General features: G+C 33.7%; 3 protein-coding genes across 3 annotated transcripts in view; 2 read left to right on the top strand and 1 right to left on the bottom strand.

The window, feature by feature from the left end:
• Positions 1-891: 891 nt before the first annotated feature.
• Positions 892-10,328, top strand: LOC137820807 (protein DELETION OF SUV3 SUPPRESSOR 1(I)). Its single transcript, XM_068625063.2, has 4 exons — positions 892-1,312; positions 1,467-1,524; positions 7,848-8,021; positions 9,980-10,328. Exons 3-4 carry the CDS (start codon positions 7,931-7,933, stop codon positions 10,108-10,110), a joined length of 222 nt encoding a protein of 73 aa, XP_068481164.1. The 5' UTR covers positions 892-1,312; positions 1,467-1,524; positions 7,848-7,930; the 3' UTR covers positions 10,111-10,328.
• A 2,064-nt stretch (positions 10,329-12,392) lies between these two features.
• Positions 12,393-13,063, bottom strand: LOC137822351 (uncharacterized). Its single transcript, XM_068627235.2, has 3 exons — positions 12,943-13,063; positions 12,572-12,831; positions 12,393-12,485 (listed from the first exon to the last, which is right to left on the bottom strand). The coding sequence occupies exons 1-3, from the start codon at positions 13,061-13,063 to the stop codon at positions 12,393-12,395; spliced, it is 474 nt and encodes a 157-aa protein (XP_068483336.2).
• A 1,774-nt stretch (positions 13,064-14,837) lies between these two features.
• Positions 14,838-18,608, top strand: part of LOC150025248 (uncharacterized) — a 5,279-nt gene continuing 1,508 nt past the window's right edge. The window contains exon 1 of the mRNA XM_090295526.1: positions 14,838-16,347. Within this exon, the coding sequence (XP_090151652.1) occupies positions 14,838-16,347 (1,510 nt within the window). The remainder of the gene's footprint in view (positions 16,348-18,608) is intronic.

Here is an 18,608-nt window from a genome sequence, read left to right as displayed (position 1 = left end):
TATGAAGTTATTTAAAAATAGAAATTTAGGCGAATATTAATAATTAAAAGTTGATCAATTAATCAACACGGTTGAATTAACCTTGTACAAAAGATTCTTAAACTATAAAATTAAATTTCTAAAGTAAACTCTAAGTATAATTGAATGTTGATTAAAACAGTTTCGTCATTATAAAAAAATTCATTTTTACAGGTTATATTTGACGATTTTAGCGGTTTAAATTCATTTTTACAGGTTATATTTGACGATTTTAGCGGTTTTAACTTACACGCAGATGATTTTTCTCTTAGAGTATTCAATGTCCGATTACTAGCGATTTTGAGTAATCCCTAAAAGATTAATTATTTTTCGACAGTTCTGTAAACCCTCTTATTACTTTTAGGTGTTTCTAAATTGTCGTTACTTCAAGGGGGTTTACAAACCCTCGTTACTTCTAGGGGTTTTTCAAACTTATTAGTTTCAGGATATTCCAAACTTCCGTTAATTTCACTTTTTTGTGTTTTTTTTAAATGAATTGTGTTTTTTAATGGGTTGTTTGTTTTAATACACACTACAAAAAAGCGTGTATGTATAGTGGTGGTTATAATATGACGGTTATTCAAAATCGTCACAATTCGTTGTATAATACGACAACTTCGTAGGCGTCATAATGTTCATTTGAAATGTGGCATGTAGAATCGCCACAATCTTCATCTTTCCCAAAGTTTTTTTTTCGTTTTCCTTTCTTTCAGTCTTCGAAAATATACCTCTTTGACTCTTAGAAATGTACCTCTTTTAGTCTTCACATTCCTCATTCACTCAACCCAAAACCCTCACTCTCACTCTCATCCTCTTTCAGTCTTTACGTTCCTCATTCACTGAACCTCTAAACCCTCACTGTAATCCTTCCCTTCTCAACCCCATTTTGTAAACCCTCACTCTCACTGCAATCGTTCCGTTCTCAGCCCCTTTTGTAAACCCTCATTGTTCCCTTCTCAGTCCCATTTCGTAAACCCTCACTCACCGCCCCATTTCATATTCCCCTTCTCTCACCGCAATTGTTCCCTTCTCTCTCGGTTTAGGGTTTTCAATCGCATTCGTTCTCCCCATATTGGTTCTCATCGGAAAATTGTTCTCGTAACCCTTATCTTCTCACTGTCACCATAACCATTATCTTGTCACTCTCATCGGAATCCCTTCATAGTCTCACCACAAACTCCTCTTTTAAGTCGCACCGAAAACCCCTGTTCTCACCCTCATCGCAAACCATCTCACCTCTCTCACTCTTGTCAGTGCAATTTCTAGTCGTCATTACCACTGCTTGTCGCAAGAGGTACGTCATCAGCAATATGTTTGTGTGTACACATTTTTGCTGAATAAGATTTTGAAATTGGATGAAATATGTTTAGGGTTTAGGGTTTTGATATATTGGTAAAGCTTCGTGTAAATATCCTTATGCATTTATTTTTCTGTAAAATGAATTGTAGGGTTGTAGTTGATCATAGTGAAGGCAAAGACGTCACTGCTACTCTTAAGAACATTTAGGTATGTAGTTATTATATGTATTGCTTAAGCTATTATCTATCTTGTTATTAAACTGCTACTTAAATGACCTTGGTTGTCTGCCTATAATATATTATGGGTGATGCTTGAGTGACAAGCTTAAAACTATTAAAATTTAACTCTATAATCCATCTGTGTTATTTGTGTATGAATATTTTAATCTTTAATTTTAGATTGTTTCTAAGACTCTTATATTCTTGACAATGGAAGTTGAAATGTATGAATGGAATAAGCCTTTTAAATATAACAGAGTTGATGATATAAGATGCCTTTTAAATATAAGTATGTTTAAATTATAGAAGCTGAAATTATCCACTATGTTCTATACAAGAAAACATTTAGATCATGGTATGGCATTTGCAAAAAGTGTCAAGTTAATCCAAGATTTTGGAAAAGAAAATATAAAAGTTCATCTATTTGATTGAAAATTGTGATTGTGATTCTCTTTCATTTCTACAGGTTTTTTTTTTACGTTTCCAAGTGCTTGATAAATTTAGTCTTTAACTTTGGTCCATCTTTTCTTTTTTCTTTTAAACTCAAAGGCTTATATAGCCTACTCCTTCATTGAGATTATTTCTAAAAATAGACACGAGAATGATGCTGCAAAGCATGGCAATAGCTTTAAGGAAACACGGGACAAGCTTAATGTTTGTTGAAAAAATTAGCAGCATATAATGTTTAACTTCATAAAATTAAGATATAAGATTGTATGTATATAATGAAACAACGTTAGTTTTAGCATAATTGAACTGAATAGCAAAGCGTAGTAAACAACGAACAGAGTCAAAAAGTGTTTTCAGAAGGAATTATGCATCAATAACATCAACTAAAACTAATTACAAAGTTTCACCCACCTTAAAGTGTTCTAGTGAATATTTGACTTCAGCCAAATTAATTTGATCCTACAGAAACACAATAGTTACATTTATTATAAGGGGGAGTTACTATAGAAACACCAGTGTAGCATATGAAGAACTAAAGTACAAAACAGAAAAAAGAAAGGCACCCTAATCTGTTTATAGAATAATTATTTTGACTCCTCACTGAAACTAAACCAAAGGGATGATATTTGGTAATACCTGAAAAGGGTACTAGGTTGATATATGTTAGTAAGTAAGCATGGAAGCTTTTCTTCTAATTCTGGTTGAGGTGATTGGGCAAATACGGTCATTAGCAATGCAAAAGAAGAAATTTCAAAGAGGTTTGTACATCCTGATATGACTTGAAACATAAACTCATGTCTAATATATCATATAAATGTACTTCAATTGTTAAAAAAAAAAGAAAAAGGAAGCTGGTGGAAAATATCATATACCAGGATATGGGATGCACTTGATCCAGATTGAATTCCAACATCATAGGACGAGAAATGGGCCCATTCGCTCAGTTTGAATAACCACCTATATAAACAGAAGAAGAAAAAAGTGATTTTTTTTATTGTCATGTGATACAAATCATAAATATATAGCCATAGTCAACAAAACTGGGGTCTCATTAATGCCTAAATTTACCCATAAGAAGCCTGCTTATCTGTCAAGAATCCTCCAACCATCACCTGGTTACCAGTCCCTTCATCAAAACAAAGAGTTAAGTGGATCATGTTGTTCAACCGGTCAGAAATATGAAGAACCTCTGCAATAATGGTTCTCTGCAATACCAGAAGCTATATAAGCAAAATAAAAATCAAATAAACTACAAACTTGAAAAGTAAGTCAAATAAATTATAATTTGTAAATCATCAAACCATAATAAATTATATAGAGAGGCCAGTTAAATTACTAAATACAGTCGCACTTCTACAAAAAAGACAACAACAAACATACAAAATTAAAACTTTCATCACTTAGAATTTAGATAGGACCTTACAGTTCATCACTTGCTTTTTTGTCAGCTATTGTTACAGTGGTTAGTGTTGCTGAAATCTTGAAAAATTGTTTGCATGATCAACATGTTCTCTATGTGGTTATTTATATAATGGTTATTTCACATCTGTTTGAAAATTTACTTGTAATGTTGAACGCAAAATTATGCTTCATTTGAAATCCCAAATAAGTTGAAGGTTGCTTGATTTTGCTATGTAAGCATAAACAAATATTGGAGTTATGATGAATTGTTTGCTCTTTGTTTAACCAAGTTGTATAGCTCCTGACTACCCTGTAATTTTGTCTTGAATTTTTTTTTATTTGCTTTTCTGTCCAGTTATTGCTATAGTGGTTAGTGTTGATAAAATCTTGAAAAACTGTTTGCATGATCAACATGTTCTCTATTTGATAATGGTTATTTATAGAATGGTTAAGAAATTTATAGAGACAACAATTGATCCAAACCAACATGCAAATTGGTTTGGATCTAATTTTATATTCAAGCATCCATATATGTTTTCAAGGGTATTAATTGCTTGTATGATGTGCTTGTGTGCTACAAGTACTTAAAAAATTAAATTTTTGTTTGTATGATCCATAAAATTTACCAAAAGCTAGTTTGGTAAATGTAGGTTCCGATTGACTATTTTATGTAGTTAACTTATGTAAAGAATTTTTTGTTACGGTGTTTTGTTTTGTAGTCATGCCAATTGATAAAAGTTAGATTTCTAAACCACGAAACACTATTGAATATGCAAATGGTTTGAATGAATTTTTGGAATTTGCATTTGGACATGCTAATGGTGTTGTCATAAAGTGTCCGTGTTCAAAGTGTGGTTTCAATAGAACCCAAGTCCTTCCAATGCCTAAGGAAGAGTTAACCACTAGACCAAACAAGTTCTTTGGTCATATTATTAATATTTATTAATATTATTCATATTATTACTAATATTAATAATAATAATAATAATATTATTATTATTAATATTATTATTAACATTATTATTATTATTAATAGTATTATTATTATTAAAATTATTATTATTATTATTATTAATATTATTATTAATATTATTATAAATATTATTATTATAAATATTATTATTAATATTATTATAAATATTCTTATTAATATTATTATAAATATTCTTATTAATATTATTATAAATATTATTATAAATATTATTATTAATACTATTATTAATATTATATTCATATTATTAGTATTATATTCATATTATTAATATTATTATTGTTAATAATAATAAGTATAATAAAAATCATAATAATACTAAAGCATTTGCTTGGTGTAGTGGTTAAATTTTCTTTGAATTATTTGAAGGAACTTAGCTTCGAGTCCCATTGCAATTTTTTATATTTTGGTTCCAAAAGTTACATACGGATATAATTCGTATGTAATGTTGATTTTACATATGGATTTTGATCCGTATGTAATATTCCGTATATAATTCGCGTTTTTCTTGTAGTGAACAAACTTGGTCTTAATTATGTCAAAATACCAACTTGTCCAAAAGATTGCATGTTATATTGGGGTGAAGAGAATGAAAGATTAGAAGAATGTAAACAGTGCAAAACCTTTAAGTGGAAAGATAAAGATAAGAAACGATATGCAAAAATATTGCGTTACTTTCCATTAAAGTCAAGATTGTAACAATTGTTTACGAGTTCTAAGACAACTGAATCTATGACATGACATGCATCAGAGGATAACCAGGATGGGTTGATGAGGCATCCTAGGGATTCTGAGGCTTGTAAAGCATTTGATCTATTACATCCACAATTTGCAAATGATCCTCGAAATGTACGACTGGGCTTAGCTAGTGATGGCTTCAACCCTTTTGGAACAATGAGTACAAGTTATAGTATATGACCAACAGTCATTATCTCATACAATCGTCCTCCTTGGGAGTGTATGAAGCAAACCTCTTTCATCCTATCCATGATAATTCCTGGAAAACAAATGACAGGAAACGACATTGATGTATACTTACAACCACTCATAAAAGAATTAAAGGAGCTCTGGTTTGATGGAGTGCAAACATTTGATTATTCGAAAAAAGAAATGTTTACATTGAGAGCGACTTTGTTGTGAATAATTAGTAACTTCCCTAGCCTAGGCAATTTATCTAGATGGAACATGCACACTGGTCTTGCTTTCCCAACTTCTAACTTTAATACCAAGTCTTCTTTGTTGTACATGGGCAAATACATCTTTATGGAATACCGTCAAATTTTACATAAAGAACATAGATTCAAACTAAGTGGTTCTCTTTTTTACGGAATAATTGAACTAAGGGAAGCACCAAAACATTTGTTAGGGTCAAACATATTTATACAAGTTGAGGGTGTCAATGTTGCATTTGGAAAACAATTAGAACCTATGGATACAATAAAAGGGCTCAGGGAAAGAATGTTGTTGAAGTTGTTGGAGCAGAACAATGGAAAAAGAGAAGTATATTTTTTGACATTCCTTATTGGGAGACGAACTTGTTACGCCATTGTCTAGATGTCATGCATATTGAGAAAAATGTTTGTGACAATATTTTGTATATGTTACTTAATGACCCTAAGAAATTAAAAAATAATTTAAAAGTTCGAAAGGTTCTTAGAGAAATTGGTATAAGGAAGGAACTTTGGCCAGATGAAAGAGGAAAATTTTGGCCAAGTTTGTTTTCATTGTCAAAACCAAAGAAAAAAATGTTTTTACAAACAGTGAAAGATGTCAAAATGTCATATGGATACTCAAGTAATATTTCAAGGTGTATTGATTTGAAAGATGGAAAAAATTTTGGCCTCAAAAGTCATGATTGTCATATTCTTATAGAACATTTACTACCCATTACCATGCGTAATGTTTTACCAAACAATGTCACGACAATGGTAGTAGAACTATGTTCATTTTTCAACAATTATATGGCAAAAGTTTAAGTCAAACCGATCTTGATAAACTTCAGTCCCGCATCATTGAAACTCTTTGCCACATGGAAATGTTGTCCCCTCCTACCTACAATTATGGTGCACTTAACTTGTCACTTAGTTGGTAAGGCCAAACTTGGAGGCCCAGTTCATTATAGTTGGATGTATTCCATAGAAAGGTAAATATTTCTGACGCACATAGATTTTGAAGTTTATTAAGCTTCATGTTTGATTATCCTAATTGCAAAATTATTTTAGGTATTTGGGACATTTATAATCATATGTTCAAAATAAGGCACAACATGAAGGTTCCATTGTTGAAGGATACCTAGCTGAAGAGGTTCTGACATTTAGCTTTGAATATATGGAGGTCGAGACAATAAGTAATAGACCTTCACGTGTGGATGATTCATGTAATACAGATATGCCACAATTGAGTACCATTTTCCAACCAATTGGTAGTGTAGTAAGTGTCTCTTCAACTTTTGAGATGTCAACCATGCAAAGAACTCAAGCACATCGATATGTGTTATTGAATTGCCCTAAAGTTACCCCTTTCATTGAGTGAGTCTTAACACAACTATAAATTTAATTATATTCAAAATGTGTCCTTAATGGAATCATCAGTAACATGTTGGTTATGATTATTTTCTTAGGGAATTTAAAGGTCATTTGTGAAGGAGGTCTAGAGGGAGAAGAATTTCAAATACAAAGATAAAAAGGAGTTTTAATAAAGATTTCATGAATAAGTAGAATATTTTTTATAATTGTTTGATTAAATTTTGTAACAAATGTTCACAGATTCAATCCTTATTTTTTTTTAATTAATAACCCTGACATTTCAAGTACATTTCAAGGACATTGTCAAATGATCTTAAATATCTATCTCAAGGTCCAACTCCACATGCTAGAAGAAGATGGGTTAAATAGATTGAATGTCATTTTAAGGTAGGGATAACTTGTGAAATAATTCTTAATTGAGTCAAAAATAATTTGTGAAAAAAGTACATGATTAAATCATTGAACAAAGTCAATTAAAAGTCGTTGGAGATTGAAACAGTGTAACTAGTGAATTAATCAGAAATACCTACGAATCCAAACTAGTCATATTATTTTCAATAAAACTCTAAATAATACTTTTTATAATTTTTTGCATTTTTCAGATTTTAATAACTTTTAAACAATAAAATGGGTACCATATTAAAAATCTAAAGAAAACTTTACTAGACTATACTCATCCATATTGAAAAATTCATAAAATATAGGTTACACTAAGTAAAAAATTATGATTTAAATTTAATTGAATATTTTTTCTAATTAAAAAAATTCCATTTTATGAAATAATAATTATATTTTTTTATAAATAAATATAGGAATATTTGTATTGGTTTATATGTAAATCATGATTTTATATCTATAATTTAAATAATATAACTTAAATTTTTAAGTTAAATATTTGATATTTTATTTATATATATTTATTTAAATTTTTTATTTTTATTTCAGAGCTCTTGTTATTAGCGAGCGCTCTTCCTTGATCAAATATACGCACTTAGGGTTTCGAAATAACTGCGGATTCAGGTTTATCCATGGCGACCGAACCAAAAGCTGCCACCGACGACGTCAAGATCGATCTCTTCGAAGACGATGATGAATTTGAAGAGTTTGAAATCGATGAAGGTAAATCATAGTAATCTCGTCCTTTCTGTCGATTCCCAACGCAGTTCTCTTTGCCTCTGTTTCAATTTCAATTTTTTGTTTATTCGCCCCAATGTTTTTAGCATGTTTTCATCTTTCAAATCGATCTCAACTTATTTTTCTAGTTCCTTGGCCTCTTGCAAACCAAATTTTTTATTGGAAAGCTTGTTATAGTCCGATTATCACTTTAATTGCCGTGTCCTTTTTCTTCTGTGTTTATCTGCTACGTATGTTCTTTTTACTGTTAAAATGAACTCAAACTACATGTTTTTGTGTAAGATTGGAAACAGTCAACGGAATAACACAAAGTATATGTTTAATAAATACCGAATTATCAAAAACCACATCTAGCTGATTCTTTTTATAGAAATTTAATTTATTGGTTATTTTTTTCTGATCCTTAGACATTTGAGTTGAGATAATAAACGTAGTGGACCTAATACATTTTTATGTAGTTCCTAATAGTTAATAGTATGTCGCTCTGTATTTATTGTTTACTGTTTTGCTGTTGGGAATAATCCTTCCTTATTGTAAATTGCATTGTTCCATTAATCGAAGAAAAAGAAATTTGCTAGTGAAGCTTGTGCGTTGCCATGTCCTTGGTATTCCACGCGATTCTGGCACATTTCTTTGAATCCAATGGTATATACCGATTCACAAAGTAGACCCAATGATCCTTCACCTACCTAAACTTGCTTTACTCAAAGCAAGTCTATCTGGACATATCCACAGACAGATTCAAAGAGAATACCCTTATTTAAGTGTCTAAACCTAGAAATTCACATGAGGTAGGATTAACCCATCTTTATTGGGTGGAGCTCAGTGGAATAACTAATTGAAGGATCATGATGCACGTCAATTACAAGCCTGAATTAATGACCATTTTGATTTCTTTAAGCCTAGCAGAACTATAAGTATTCCAAGTCCAAGGTAGTCTAAATTATAAGATACCTCTAAAGTAGTTGGAGCTTATTAAGAGTCCATGTAGGAAACCTCAACCAAAACTCTTATGAAATCTGTTAGTTTTCCCCCGCTTCAATTTTCTTTTGTCCATTCAAACCCATCAGAATGTCCTCACCCAACAAACCACATTTCATCTTACCAGCAATTAGAGTCACCATCCTCACACCGTGTCACAAAGCTGTTTCATTTCTGCCGCAAAGCTACACCACCTACAAACCACATCTCGAAACTGCATGCCTTACCTTAAGAGAACAAAGCTCCCTTTGTCTTTTCCCATTCTCTGATAGTAGTATTTCATTTACTTTCCTTGCTATTCAGGTAGTTTTCCTCGTGTATAGCAAATATGGGTTTATTCAAGTAGCCACTGGGCTGAATCTTTCTATCATTTAAATATTCATCTGTAAGACTTCACACAAAATACACTTAAGATTGGTTGATGCTCATTTTCTTATCTATAGATGTATAGATAGCATGATGTGTGTTTCTGAGCGGAAGTTTACTTAAATTTTGTAGACTGATCACTTGGGCTGGCTATTAAACCTTTGGACTAAAAATTCCTTTCCATGTTGGAAGTTATATTGCTCAGATTTGTATTAACATAAGCAATGGATGAGAAAGATGGACTAGATGAAAGGACTTTATGTTTACTGAAAGTTTCAGGGGCTGTATCCTAGAAGCCACCCATTTTATGTTCTGTTTTATATATAAAATGTACTGAATTATAACCCATGGTATTAGAGTATACCTTCCAAACATTACTTTAGTCCATCCCAACGAGGCATTATTCTGTCATTAGTTAGCTTATCATGTGTTTGATCCCTTTCTCATTTGTAATAAACATTTTTCTTATTGTTTCTATCGATGGTATTTGGAAGTTATTTGGGTATAGAGAATGCTAATTCAACATTTGTTTGGGATTTTGGTGTCATTCTAATGTTTCTTCTTTGCATTGCACTTTATTGTTTTACTACTTCCAGAGTGGGATGACAAGGAGGAAGGTAAAGATGTGACTCAACAGTGGGAGGATGATTGGGATGACGATGATGTTAGTGATGATTTTTCTCTTCAGTTAAGAAGGGAGTTGGAGAACAACACTGATAAGAATTAAAGCACCGAGACTTTGGTACTTGAGCTCTTGAAAGGAGATGAAAACTGTGCTTTGTTAGGAAGGAAATGTAAGAATATATGGACATAATTTTCTATTCTTTCCTGAATATCTGCTTAGAAGTTATTGAGTGCTTGTACATTAATCAAATTCTGCATTATTAGTTGGTGTATGGCTTTAAAAGTTGACTTACAACCTTGAATTATTCGTTCTTATTTTCATTTCGGGGTTGGGTAGTCGTGCTTTTTCTGTGAACCATTCTTGCGAGTTCTCCATTTTCTTGTTGCCCCCCGGGTTCCAATTAGGAACTTCCTAGCCAAAAAATCAATGTAAAGCCTGGAAACAACAGACTGATCAAGGAAGCATTTTGCAGATAACTTGATCAAACATTAAAAAATATAGAGAGAAAGGTAGAATTCAGTTCAATAACCTTAAATAACTTTTGTTTAAACGCTCCCTAACTTTTTATATTTGTTCATTGGACAAATATCGCTATTCTTGACTGTGATTTTAGATTTTAGTTTTCCTAAGAAATTGTTAAAAGATATCTTGTAACACACCCATTGATGATTATTAGTTAGATTATTTTAGTTTAATTTGTCGAGGACGTGTAAAGCAAAATGATGAGATTAAAATTGAATTTAAGAAGAAAAGAAGTACATGAAATAAAAATATTAAATTTTAGTTTCTTATAATATAGGGAAAATGGAAAATATTCATTTTAGAATTCTAAAGAATGAAATTTTCCTACCGAATTGGCATCAAATAAGTGAAAAAAAATCCCTTTAATACAATTTATTTTAAAAATTTAAAATTAAATTATTTTTATAAAAAAAAGAGAATGATTTATCTTAATAAAAAAAGTGGAGTAATTTTTATTGAGCATATTTTTTTATCAAAATTAAGATGTGCGTCATACAATTTTTTTTTAAAATTAAACGTACTAAAATTATTTAATTTATATTTTATCTGAATAGATATAATAGAAAGTGAAATTAGGATAAAAAATCTCTCCTAAAATCAAACTTACTTATTTAAATATATATATCAAATAAATAATAAATGCATAAACATAAAAATGTTAATGTATAATAAAATATTAAAATTAATGTATAATTAAAAACATAAACTTAGCATTAACAAAAATAATTAACCTTTAACACATAAAACAATAAAAAGAAATTCTAAATTACATTATACTAATATTCTTTTAACATAATGTAGATTTATAAAATATGAATTTGGATTAAAAATCCAAATTACTTTTACAAAACATATGGGGCAGTTCTTCCTGCACTCTCACGTTTTATTTCTACCCAAAACTCTTATGCAAAGACTAAATTGTTCTTATTAATGTTTAAAATTTCAAAAATACCCTAACCTAAACAAAACTCTAGAAAACGCATACCAGTTTTTTTCTTGCGCAGTTGTGTTAGTCTTCTTCTTGCACAACAGCAGCACCTCCAAAATTGCAAAACTGCATTCTTCTTTCAATCTCACACATCTCTTGGTAATTGTTCTTGATAAAGGTAAGTAATTTTTCTTTTTTTTTTGAACCTGTACATCCGTTTTTTTTTATGGATTTTTGTTTTCGTAAGTGCCTTTTCACATTCCAGATTATAGAATCCGGTAGAATTTTGGATTATAGAATACGGATGAATTTCGGCTTATGAAATTCAGCAAAATCCCAGATTTATGCTTCCGGTAAAATCCCATATTTGTGGTTCCGGGAATGTTTATGGATTTTTGGTTCTAGGATTGTTCTGGATTGATGTTTCCATAATACTAATTTGTTGTTTCGTGTTTGTGTTGGCTCAAATTAGTAAACCAGAATTGTATTGGGTCGAACTAGAGGAGTTGTGGGGTTGGGTTAGTATGCACTCATTCATTAGTTTGTAATTTGGTTTAACTTGAATGGTGTAATTGAACAAAAATGGTGAAGACTAGGAGAGGAGGTCACAAGGTGATCGTCTACGTCCCACAACCTCTGTTAGAAGAAGAAGAAGAAGACATGTTAATGAAGATGAAAAACATGTTGAACATGAAGATGCAGAACATGTTGAACCTGAAGAAGCTGAACCCCAAATGGAGGTGGGCGATGAAGGTGCACCTGAAGTAGAAGGTGAAGGTTATCCCGGAGGTCCACTGGATAGGACACTGTTGACAGGTTATGAAGTTCAACAAACCTAAACAAAATGATTTACATGAACATGTCCAATACAGATGATGCATTGATGATTAAAATCTCTTGGAGGTTGAGATCTTAATGGAAAAATAGTCAATGATTATTTAAGAGATAAACAAACAACAATCACATTATATCGATTCGCAATAACATATCCCATATTCGGAATTGTCATCCACTTATTTGTACTTATCTGCAAATAGAAGAAAATGTAATGAGTTAATCCAACTCATACACCATTTTACAATTAATGACATCATTAAGAATGAATAGAATTACCATGTGGTCAACTAGAAGTGAATTTTTCAAATATTCATATCGTTCATCCCCGCCAAACAAATCAATATATTTTTGACACCATTGACAAAGTTCTTTATGCAAGTTCATGTGTACAATAGCCCAAGACTCCTCTCCCATACCCAATAATGCACCAACCGCACGATAGCCACAATGACCGGCAGCCTTAACATCAACAATGTAAGGATGAATTCTCACAGGAAATTGTTCTAGCATTGGTATTGATTTGGTCGGAGGAGTCTCTGAAATAAATCCCTTTATACATTTCAAAGTAGATGAGCTATCATGTTTAAAGTAAGAAGGAATTCGCTTCGTTCATCTACCAAATTTACTCTGACGCCCTTTTTGTGCACCTTTTGTTTTGACTTTCTCCTTTGGTGGATACAAAGATGTCTTATCTGGATAGGCAATCTCACGCAGTTTGGCTTTGATATTAATCTTACCAGCCATGTCAACCTCATTGAACCGATTCATGATGACAACCTCTCTTGTTTAATGGACAACTCTACTGAAGTATCACCACTTGAAATATCTAAAAAGCTTAATCGTGTCCAAATGAAATGCACTGACTGCAATGGCATGCTACCCACACCAAAGGAAGCCAACTCACAAGCACAAGGAAAGCCATGAGTAGATCTAATGGTGCACCCATAACGAGATTTATCTAAACCAACATATTCAACTCGATCATTCTCTTCTGCAATATATTGCAAGGCATATTTCGATACAAAGTCAACCAATTTCTTATATCTTGTTACATTAAAGACATGACTCATCACATGCAAACACTTTTCAAATGAATATTTAATTGCATTATGTTGCAAGATGGTCATCTTATTCATGAAATCCCTACAAAAGCGTAAGTCCCCCATTGGCGTCTTAAGGATCCTCTTTAAACAAAGTCCCTCATTGGCGTCTTAAGGATCCTCTTTAAACAAAGTCCCTCATTGGCGTCTTAAGGATCCTCTTTAAACTCCAATGTGCAGTCTCAACCCTGTTACTTGTCATGTTGCCTAAGTGCATGATCTTATCCGTCCAAGCCTTAACAAACTTTTCTTTATCACTAGTACAAAATTCTACAATAACGACTCCCTTTAAAGTCGGTTTGAAAACAACCATCGTTAAAAACGACGCGGTGGCAATGTCGTAAATTTTTGAATTTTTTTTTGCACTTTTAACGACGGTTAGCCCCACAACCGTCGTTAAAAGTTGGACCTGAGACATACAACGACGGTTCGCGCCAGAACCGTCGTTAAAAGCAGCACTTTGAAGACGGTTCATTGAGAACCGTCGTTAAAAGCCCTTCCCGCTCTAAACTAATTAATTTCCTTCTTTCTCACACTCTCATCTTCACTCTTGTCGTTGCCTTCTTCTTCACTACGCCTTGCAAACCGTTGCCGCGGACCACCGAAGCGACTTCGCCGCGGACCACCGCTCGTGACCTCTTCACTCTTGACCTAGCCGCCCACCGCCCTCTTCCGCGACCTAGCAGCAAGGTCGACCGCGCCGCGCCGTCTCCCCGCCTCACAGGTCGACCGCACCGCGCCTCTTCCGCGACGCCCAAGGCCGTACGCGACACCCACCGTGACGCCGTCTCCCCGCCTCACAGGTCGACCGCGCCCACCGCGACCCGCGACGCCCAACGCGCGACCGCGCCCACCGCGACCCGCGACCCCACCGCGACGCCCAAGGCGGACCGCGCGAAACCCCACAGCGACGCCCAACGCGCGAACGCGACCCCGCCGCACCCACCGTGACCCCACCGCGAGGGTTGCTGCTGCCGACTGCCGGTTGCTGCTGCTGTTCTGCCGCGTCTCCGTTCCTTTGAGCGGCGTCATTGTTCCCACCGTGCCCTCCGACCGCGACCGCCGCCTCTTTTGAGGTTAGTATATTTTATCTATTATTAACTATAGTTTGAAAGTGTTTATCTTGAGTTAAGTATTGATTTTATATATTGAACGAACTGATTCTGAGTCCGAAGGTGTCCGACCTTCGGCGCTTTTGATTAACTTTCAATTATTATATATTGTTTTGAGATATTTAATCTGCACTGGTTCTGAGTCCGGAGGTATTCGACCTTCGGCAATTTGATTTATTTTTTAATGGTTATATATTGTTTTGACATATTGAACGCACTGGTTCTGAGTCCGAAGGTGTCCGACCTTCGGCAATTTTGATTTATTTATTTATGATTACATATTAAACGCATTGGTTGTGAGTCCACACTGGTTGTTAGTTTGGCAGTTCTATGGATCGGAGTTGGATTAATACACCACGGATAAGTGATACTTACGAAAAAGGGGTGGAAGAATTCATACAATTCGCAGAACATAATGCCGTTAGTTATAAGAATGAAGTAAGGATAAGGTGCCCTTGTGTCAATTGTTTAAATGGAAGAATATTGAGTGTTTCCGAAATTAGAGAACATCTTTTGTGTGATGGATTTTTGAAAAGTTATACAACATGGACGTGGCATGGTGAATTGTTAGACTTGCCAAGTGTGCACGGAGGTTCCGAGGAAGTTCATTTCTCAATGGATGATAGATTAGAAGACATGATTCGTGATGTGGGAGCAGAATCATTTGCTAATGCAGTTTTCGAAAATATGTCTAATGATGCAGAGACTCCTTTGTATCCTGGTTCAACTAACTTCACACGATTATCTGCAGTGTTAAGGTTGATGAATTTGAAGGCAATGAATGGATGGACCGACAAAAGTTTTACAGAATTGCTTCAATTGGTTAAGGACATGCTTCCAGAAGGAAATACCTTGCCCAATCGAAATTATGAGGCAAAAAAAATACTTTGTCCAATGGGTATGGAGTATAGAAAAATACATTCATGTCCTAACGATTGTATTTTATACAGAAATGAGTATGAAGATTTAAGAAGATGTCCCAGGTGTGGTTTGTCACGTTATAAGGTTAAAGTTGGTCAGAATGATGAAATTGATGAAATCACAAAGGAAGGTCCTCCTGCTAAGGTTGTTTGGTATCTTCCAATAATTCCAAGGCTTAAGCGTTTGTTTGCAAATGCAGATGACGCTAAAAACCTTAGGTGGCATGCAGATAATAGAAAATGTGATGGATTACTTCGTCATCCTGCTGATTCTTTGCAGTGGAAGAATATTGATAAAGAATTTCCTGAATTTGGAAAAGAATCAAGAAACTTAAGACTTGGATTGGCAACTGATGGAATGAATCCCTTTGGAAATTTAAGTAGTAATCATAGTTCATGGCCCGTTTTGTTAGTGATTTACAACTTACCTCCTGCTTTGTGTATGAAGCGCAAATACATGATGTTATCTATGATGATCTCTGGTCCAAAACAACCTGGAAATGACATAGATGTTTATCTTAATCCATTGATTGAAGATTTGAAATTATTGTGGAATGAAGGGGTTGATGTGTTTGACGCGTTTAAGAATGAATCTTTCCGATTGCATGCAATGTTGTTTTGTACTATCAATGACTTCCCTGCATATGGGAACTTGTCAGGTTATAGTGTGAAAGGCCATAGAGCATGTCCAATATGTCAAGACAAGACATCTTATGAGCAGTTGAAACATGGAAGAAAAACCGTGTATCTTGGGCATCGTAGATTTCTAAAGAAATATCATCCGTATCGTCGATTGAAAAAAGCTTTTAACGGATACCAAGAACATGACATTTGTCCCACTCCATTAAGTGGTGTTGAAATTTATGAAAAAATCAAAAATGTTAATGTGACTTTTGGAAAAATGAAGAAGCAAACGGTGAGTGAAATATGGAAAAAGAGATCAATCTTTTTTGATCTTCCGTATTGGTGTAAGTTGGATGTTAGACACTGTCTAGATGTAATGCACGTAGAGAAGAATGTGTGTGACAGTCTAATAGGAACACTTCTGAACATTAAAGGCAAAACAAAGGATGGTGTGAATGCACGTCTGGATTTGTTTGAGATGAATATACGAGAGGAATTGGCACCGAGAGAAGTTGGTAAATGTTTATATACTTGCCTGCAGCGTGTTACACTTTGTCAAAGAAAGAGAAAACAAGTTTTTGTGAATGTCTTAAAGGTGTTAAGGTACCACAAGGCTACTCTTCAAATGTGAAGAGTCTTGTATCTATGAATGATTTGAAACTAATTGGCTTAAAGTCACATGATTGTCACGTTCTAATGCAACAATTACTACCGGTGGCTATTCGTGGAATCTTGCCCAAAAATGTTAGGCATACAATCACTCGACTATGTTCATTTTTCAATTCCATATGTAGTAAAGAGATTGACTCTCAGAAGTTGGATGAACTTGAAGAAGAAATAATTGTTATCTTGTGTCAACTCGAGATGTTTTTTCCTCCATCTTTTTTTGATATTATGGTACACTTGGTTGTTCATCTTGTAAGAGAAATCAGATTGTGTGGGCCAGTTTATATGCGATGGATGTATCCAGTTGAACGATACATGAAGATTTTGAAGGGATATGTGAAGAATCAATGTCGTCCAGAAGCTTCCATTATTGAAAGATACATTTCAGAAGAATCTATTGAGTTTTGTTCCGAGTACATGTCAAAAGCCAAATGTATAGGAGTTCCTGAAAAAGGTTGGCACTCTCGTAGATTCATAAGTAAATCTTCAAGAGGTGTACATGTCATAAGCAAATCTAGAGAAGAGGTTCTGCAAGCACACTTGTATATCTTAAATAACACTGATGAGGTGTTACCATACTTGGATACACACAAAGACATTGTCAAATATAAAAATCCAAGACAATCAGAAAAATGGGTGTTAATTGAGCATAACAAAACTTTCATGTCATGGTTTAAGCAACAAATAATGAATGATCCATCAGCATCTGAAACATTAACATGGCTTGCAAACGGTCTCAAATTTGATGTTTTATGTTGTTCTGGCTATGAAGTAAATGGTTGTTTGTTTTACACAAAGTCTCGAGATGATAGGAGTACAGTGCAAAATAGCGGAGTCACCTTGGAGGCAGAGTCTATGCAGTTTTCAACTGCAAAGGATCAAAATCCTGTTGTGGGATCAATGCCTTATTATGGTGTCATAGTAGAGATTTGGGAAGTTAATTATACCAAGTTTACTGTACCTGTTTTCAAATGCAAGTAGGTTGACAATAAGACTGGTGTCAAAGTTGATGAATCAGGAATGACTTTGGTTGACTTTCGAAAGATAGGTTATCATGACGAACCATTTATAATGGCACATCAAGCTTCCCAAGTTTTCTATATCCAAGATCCTACGTCTGACCACTGGTCTGTTGTGCTACATGGAAAAAAACAACATAATGACCCAGAAGATACAAACAATGACATTTGTGAGATTGAATCACTTACAAGAACGACCATCAACAAAGAGTACGAGGATGTTGCTGATGTTGTACATGCAACTCGAAATGATCATGATGAAGGAATATATATTTGTATGTACATGTGATTCATGTTTAGTTTTACAATATATTTCATTTTTATTATATTTCATATTCTTGATGCTTATTATATTTTTTTGATAACAGGAACATGGCAGATGATAAAGTTTCCCATTCAAAAACTGGTAGAGGACCTACAAGATTGAAGAATATGTTTAAGAAGATAACTAAAGATGACAAAATACCTTTGTCTATTGATATCCACACTGGTGTGCCCACTGGGCAACATGCAAAGAAATATAGGAGTTATCTCGGAGTACTTTCTCGTGAAAGGATCTCTATCTTAACTCAGTCTTGGGATCACGTGACTGACCACGAGAAAAACATGATTTGGCAAGATATTCTGGTATGTAACTGTTTTTACTTTGCTAAATCTAAAGTTCTTTTATACTTTGTTTTTGTTTATGAACTAATTCTTTCAAACAATGTAGACACATTACAACATCCCGAATGTGGAAACCTTGAAAGCGAAGGTTCTTTCAGATGTGGGTGTCAAGTTTCGTCAGTTTAAATCAAAATTGACAACAGATTATATATATGGGAAAAGGAAAGAAGAAAATCCTTGTGCAAAATATGCATCCATTGATGAAG

This window comes from Phaseolus vulgaris, chromosome 9 (genome assembly GCF_051622355.1).
Source record: "Phaseolus vulgaris cultivar YP4 chromosome 9, ASM5162235v1, whole genome shotgun sequence".
Classification (NCBI taxonomy): domain Eukaryota; kingdom Viridiplantae; phylum Streptophyta; class Magnoliopsida; order Fabales; family Fabaceae; genus Phaseolus; species Phaseolus vulgaris.
The sequence above is the reverse complement of the archived record's forward strand: the minus strand, read 5'-3'. Positions and strand labels throughout refer to the sequence as shown.

Excerpts from the sequence above, each read along its gene's own strand:
- LOC137820807 (XM_068625063.2), top strand. The coding sequence starts at position 7,931 with ATGGCGACCGAACCAAAAGCTGCCACCGACGACGTCAAGATCGATCTC. Across the intron at positions 8,022-9,979 it reads AGAGTTTGAAATCGATGAAG|AGTGGGATGACAAGGAGGAA; the intron begins GTAAATCATAGT and ends TACTACTTCCAG.
- LOC137822351 (XM_068627235.2), bottom strand. The coding sequence starts at position 13,063 with ATGAATCGGTTCAATGAGGTTGACATGGCTGGTAAGATTAATATCAAA. Across the intron at positions 12,832-12,942 it reads GGAGAAAGTCAAAACAAAAG|AGACTCCTCCGACCAAATCA; the intron begins GTGCACAAAAAG and ends GATTTATTTCAG. Across the intron at positions 12,486-12,571 it reads CACTTCTAGTTGACCACATG|ATAAGTACAAATAAGTGGAT; the intron begins GTAATTCTATTC and ends TTCTATTTGCAG.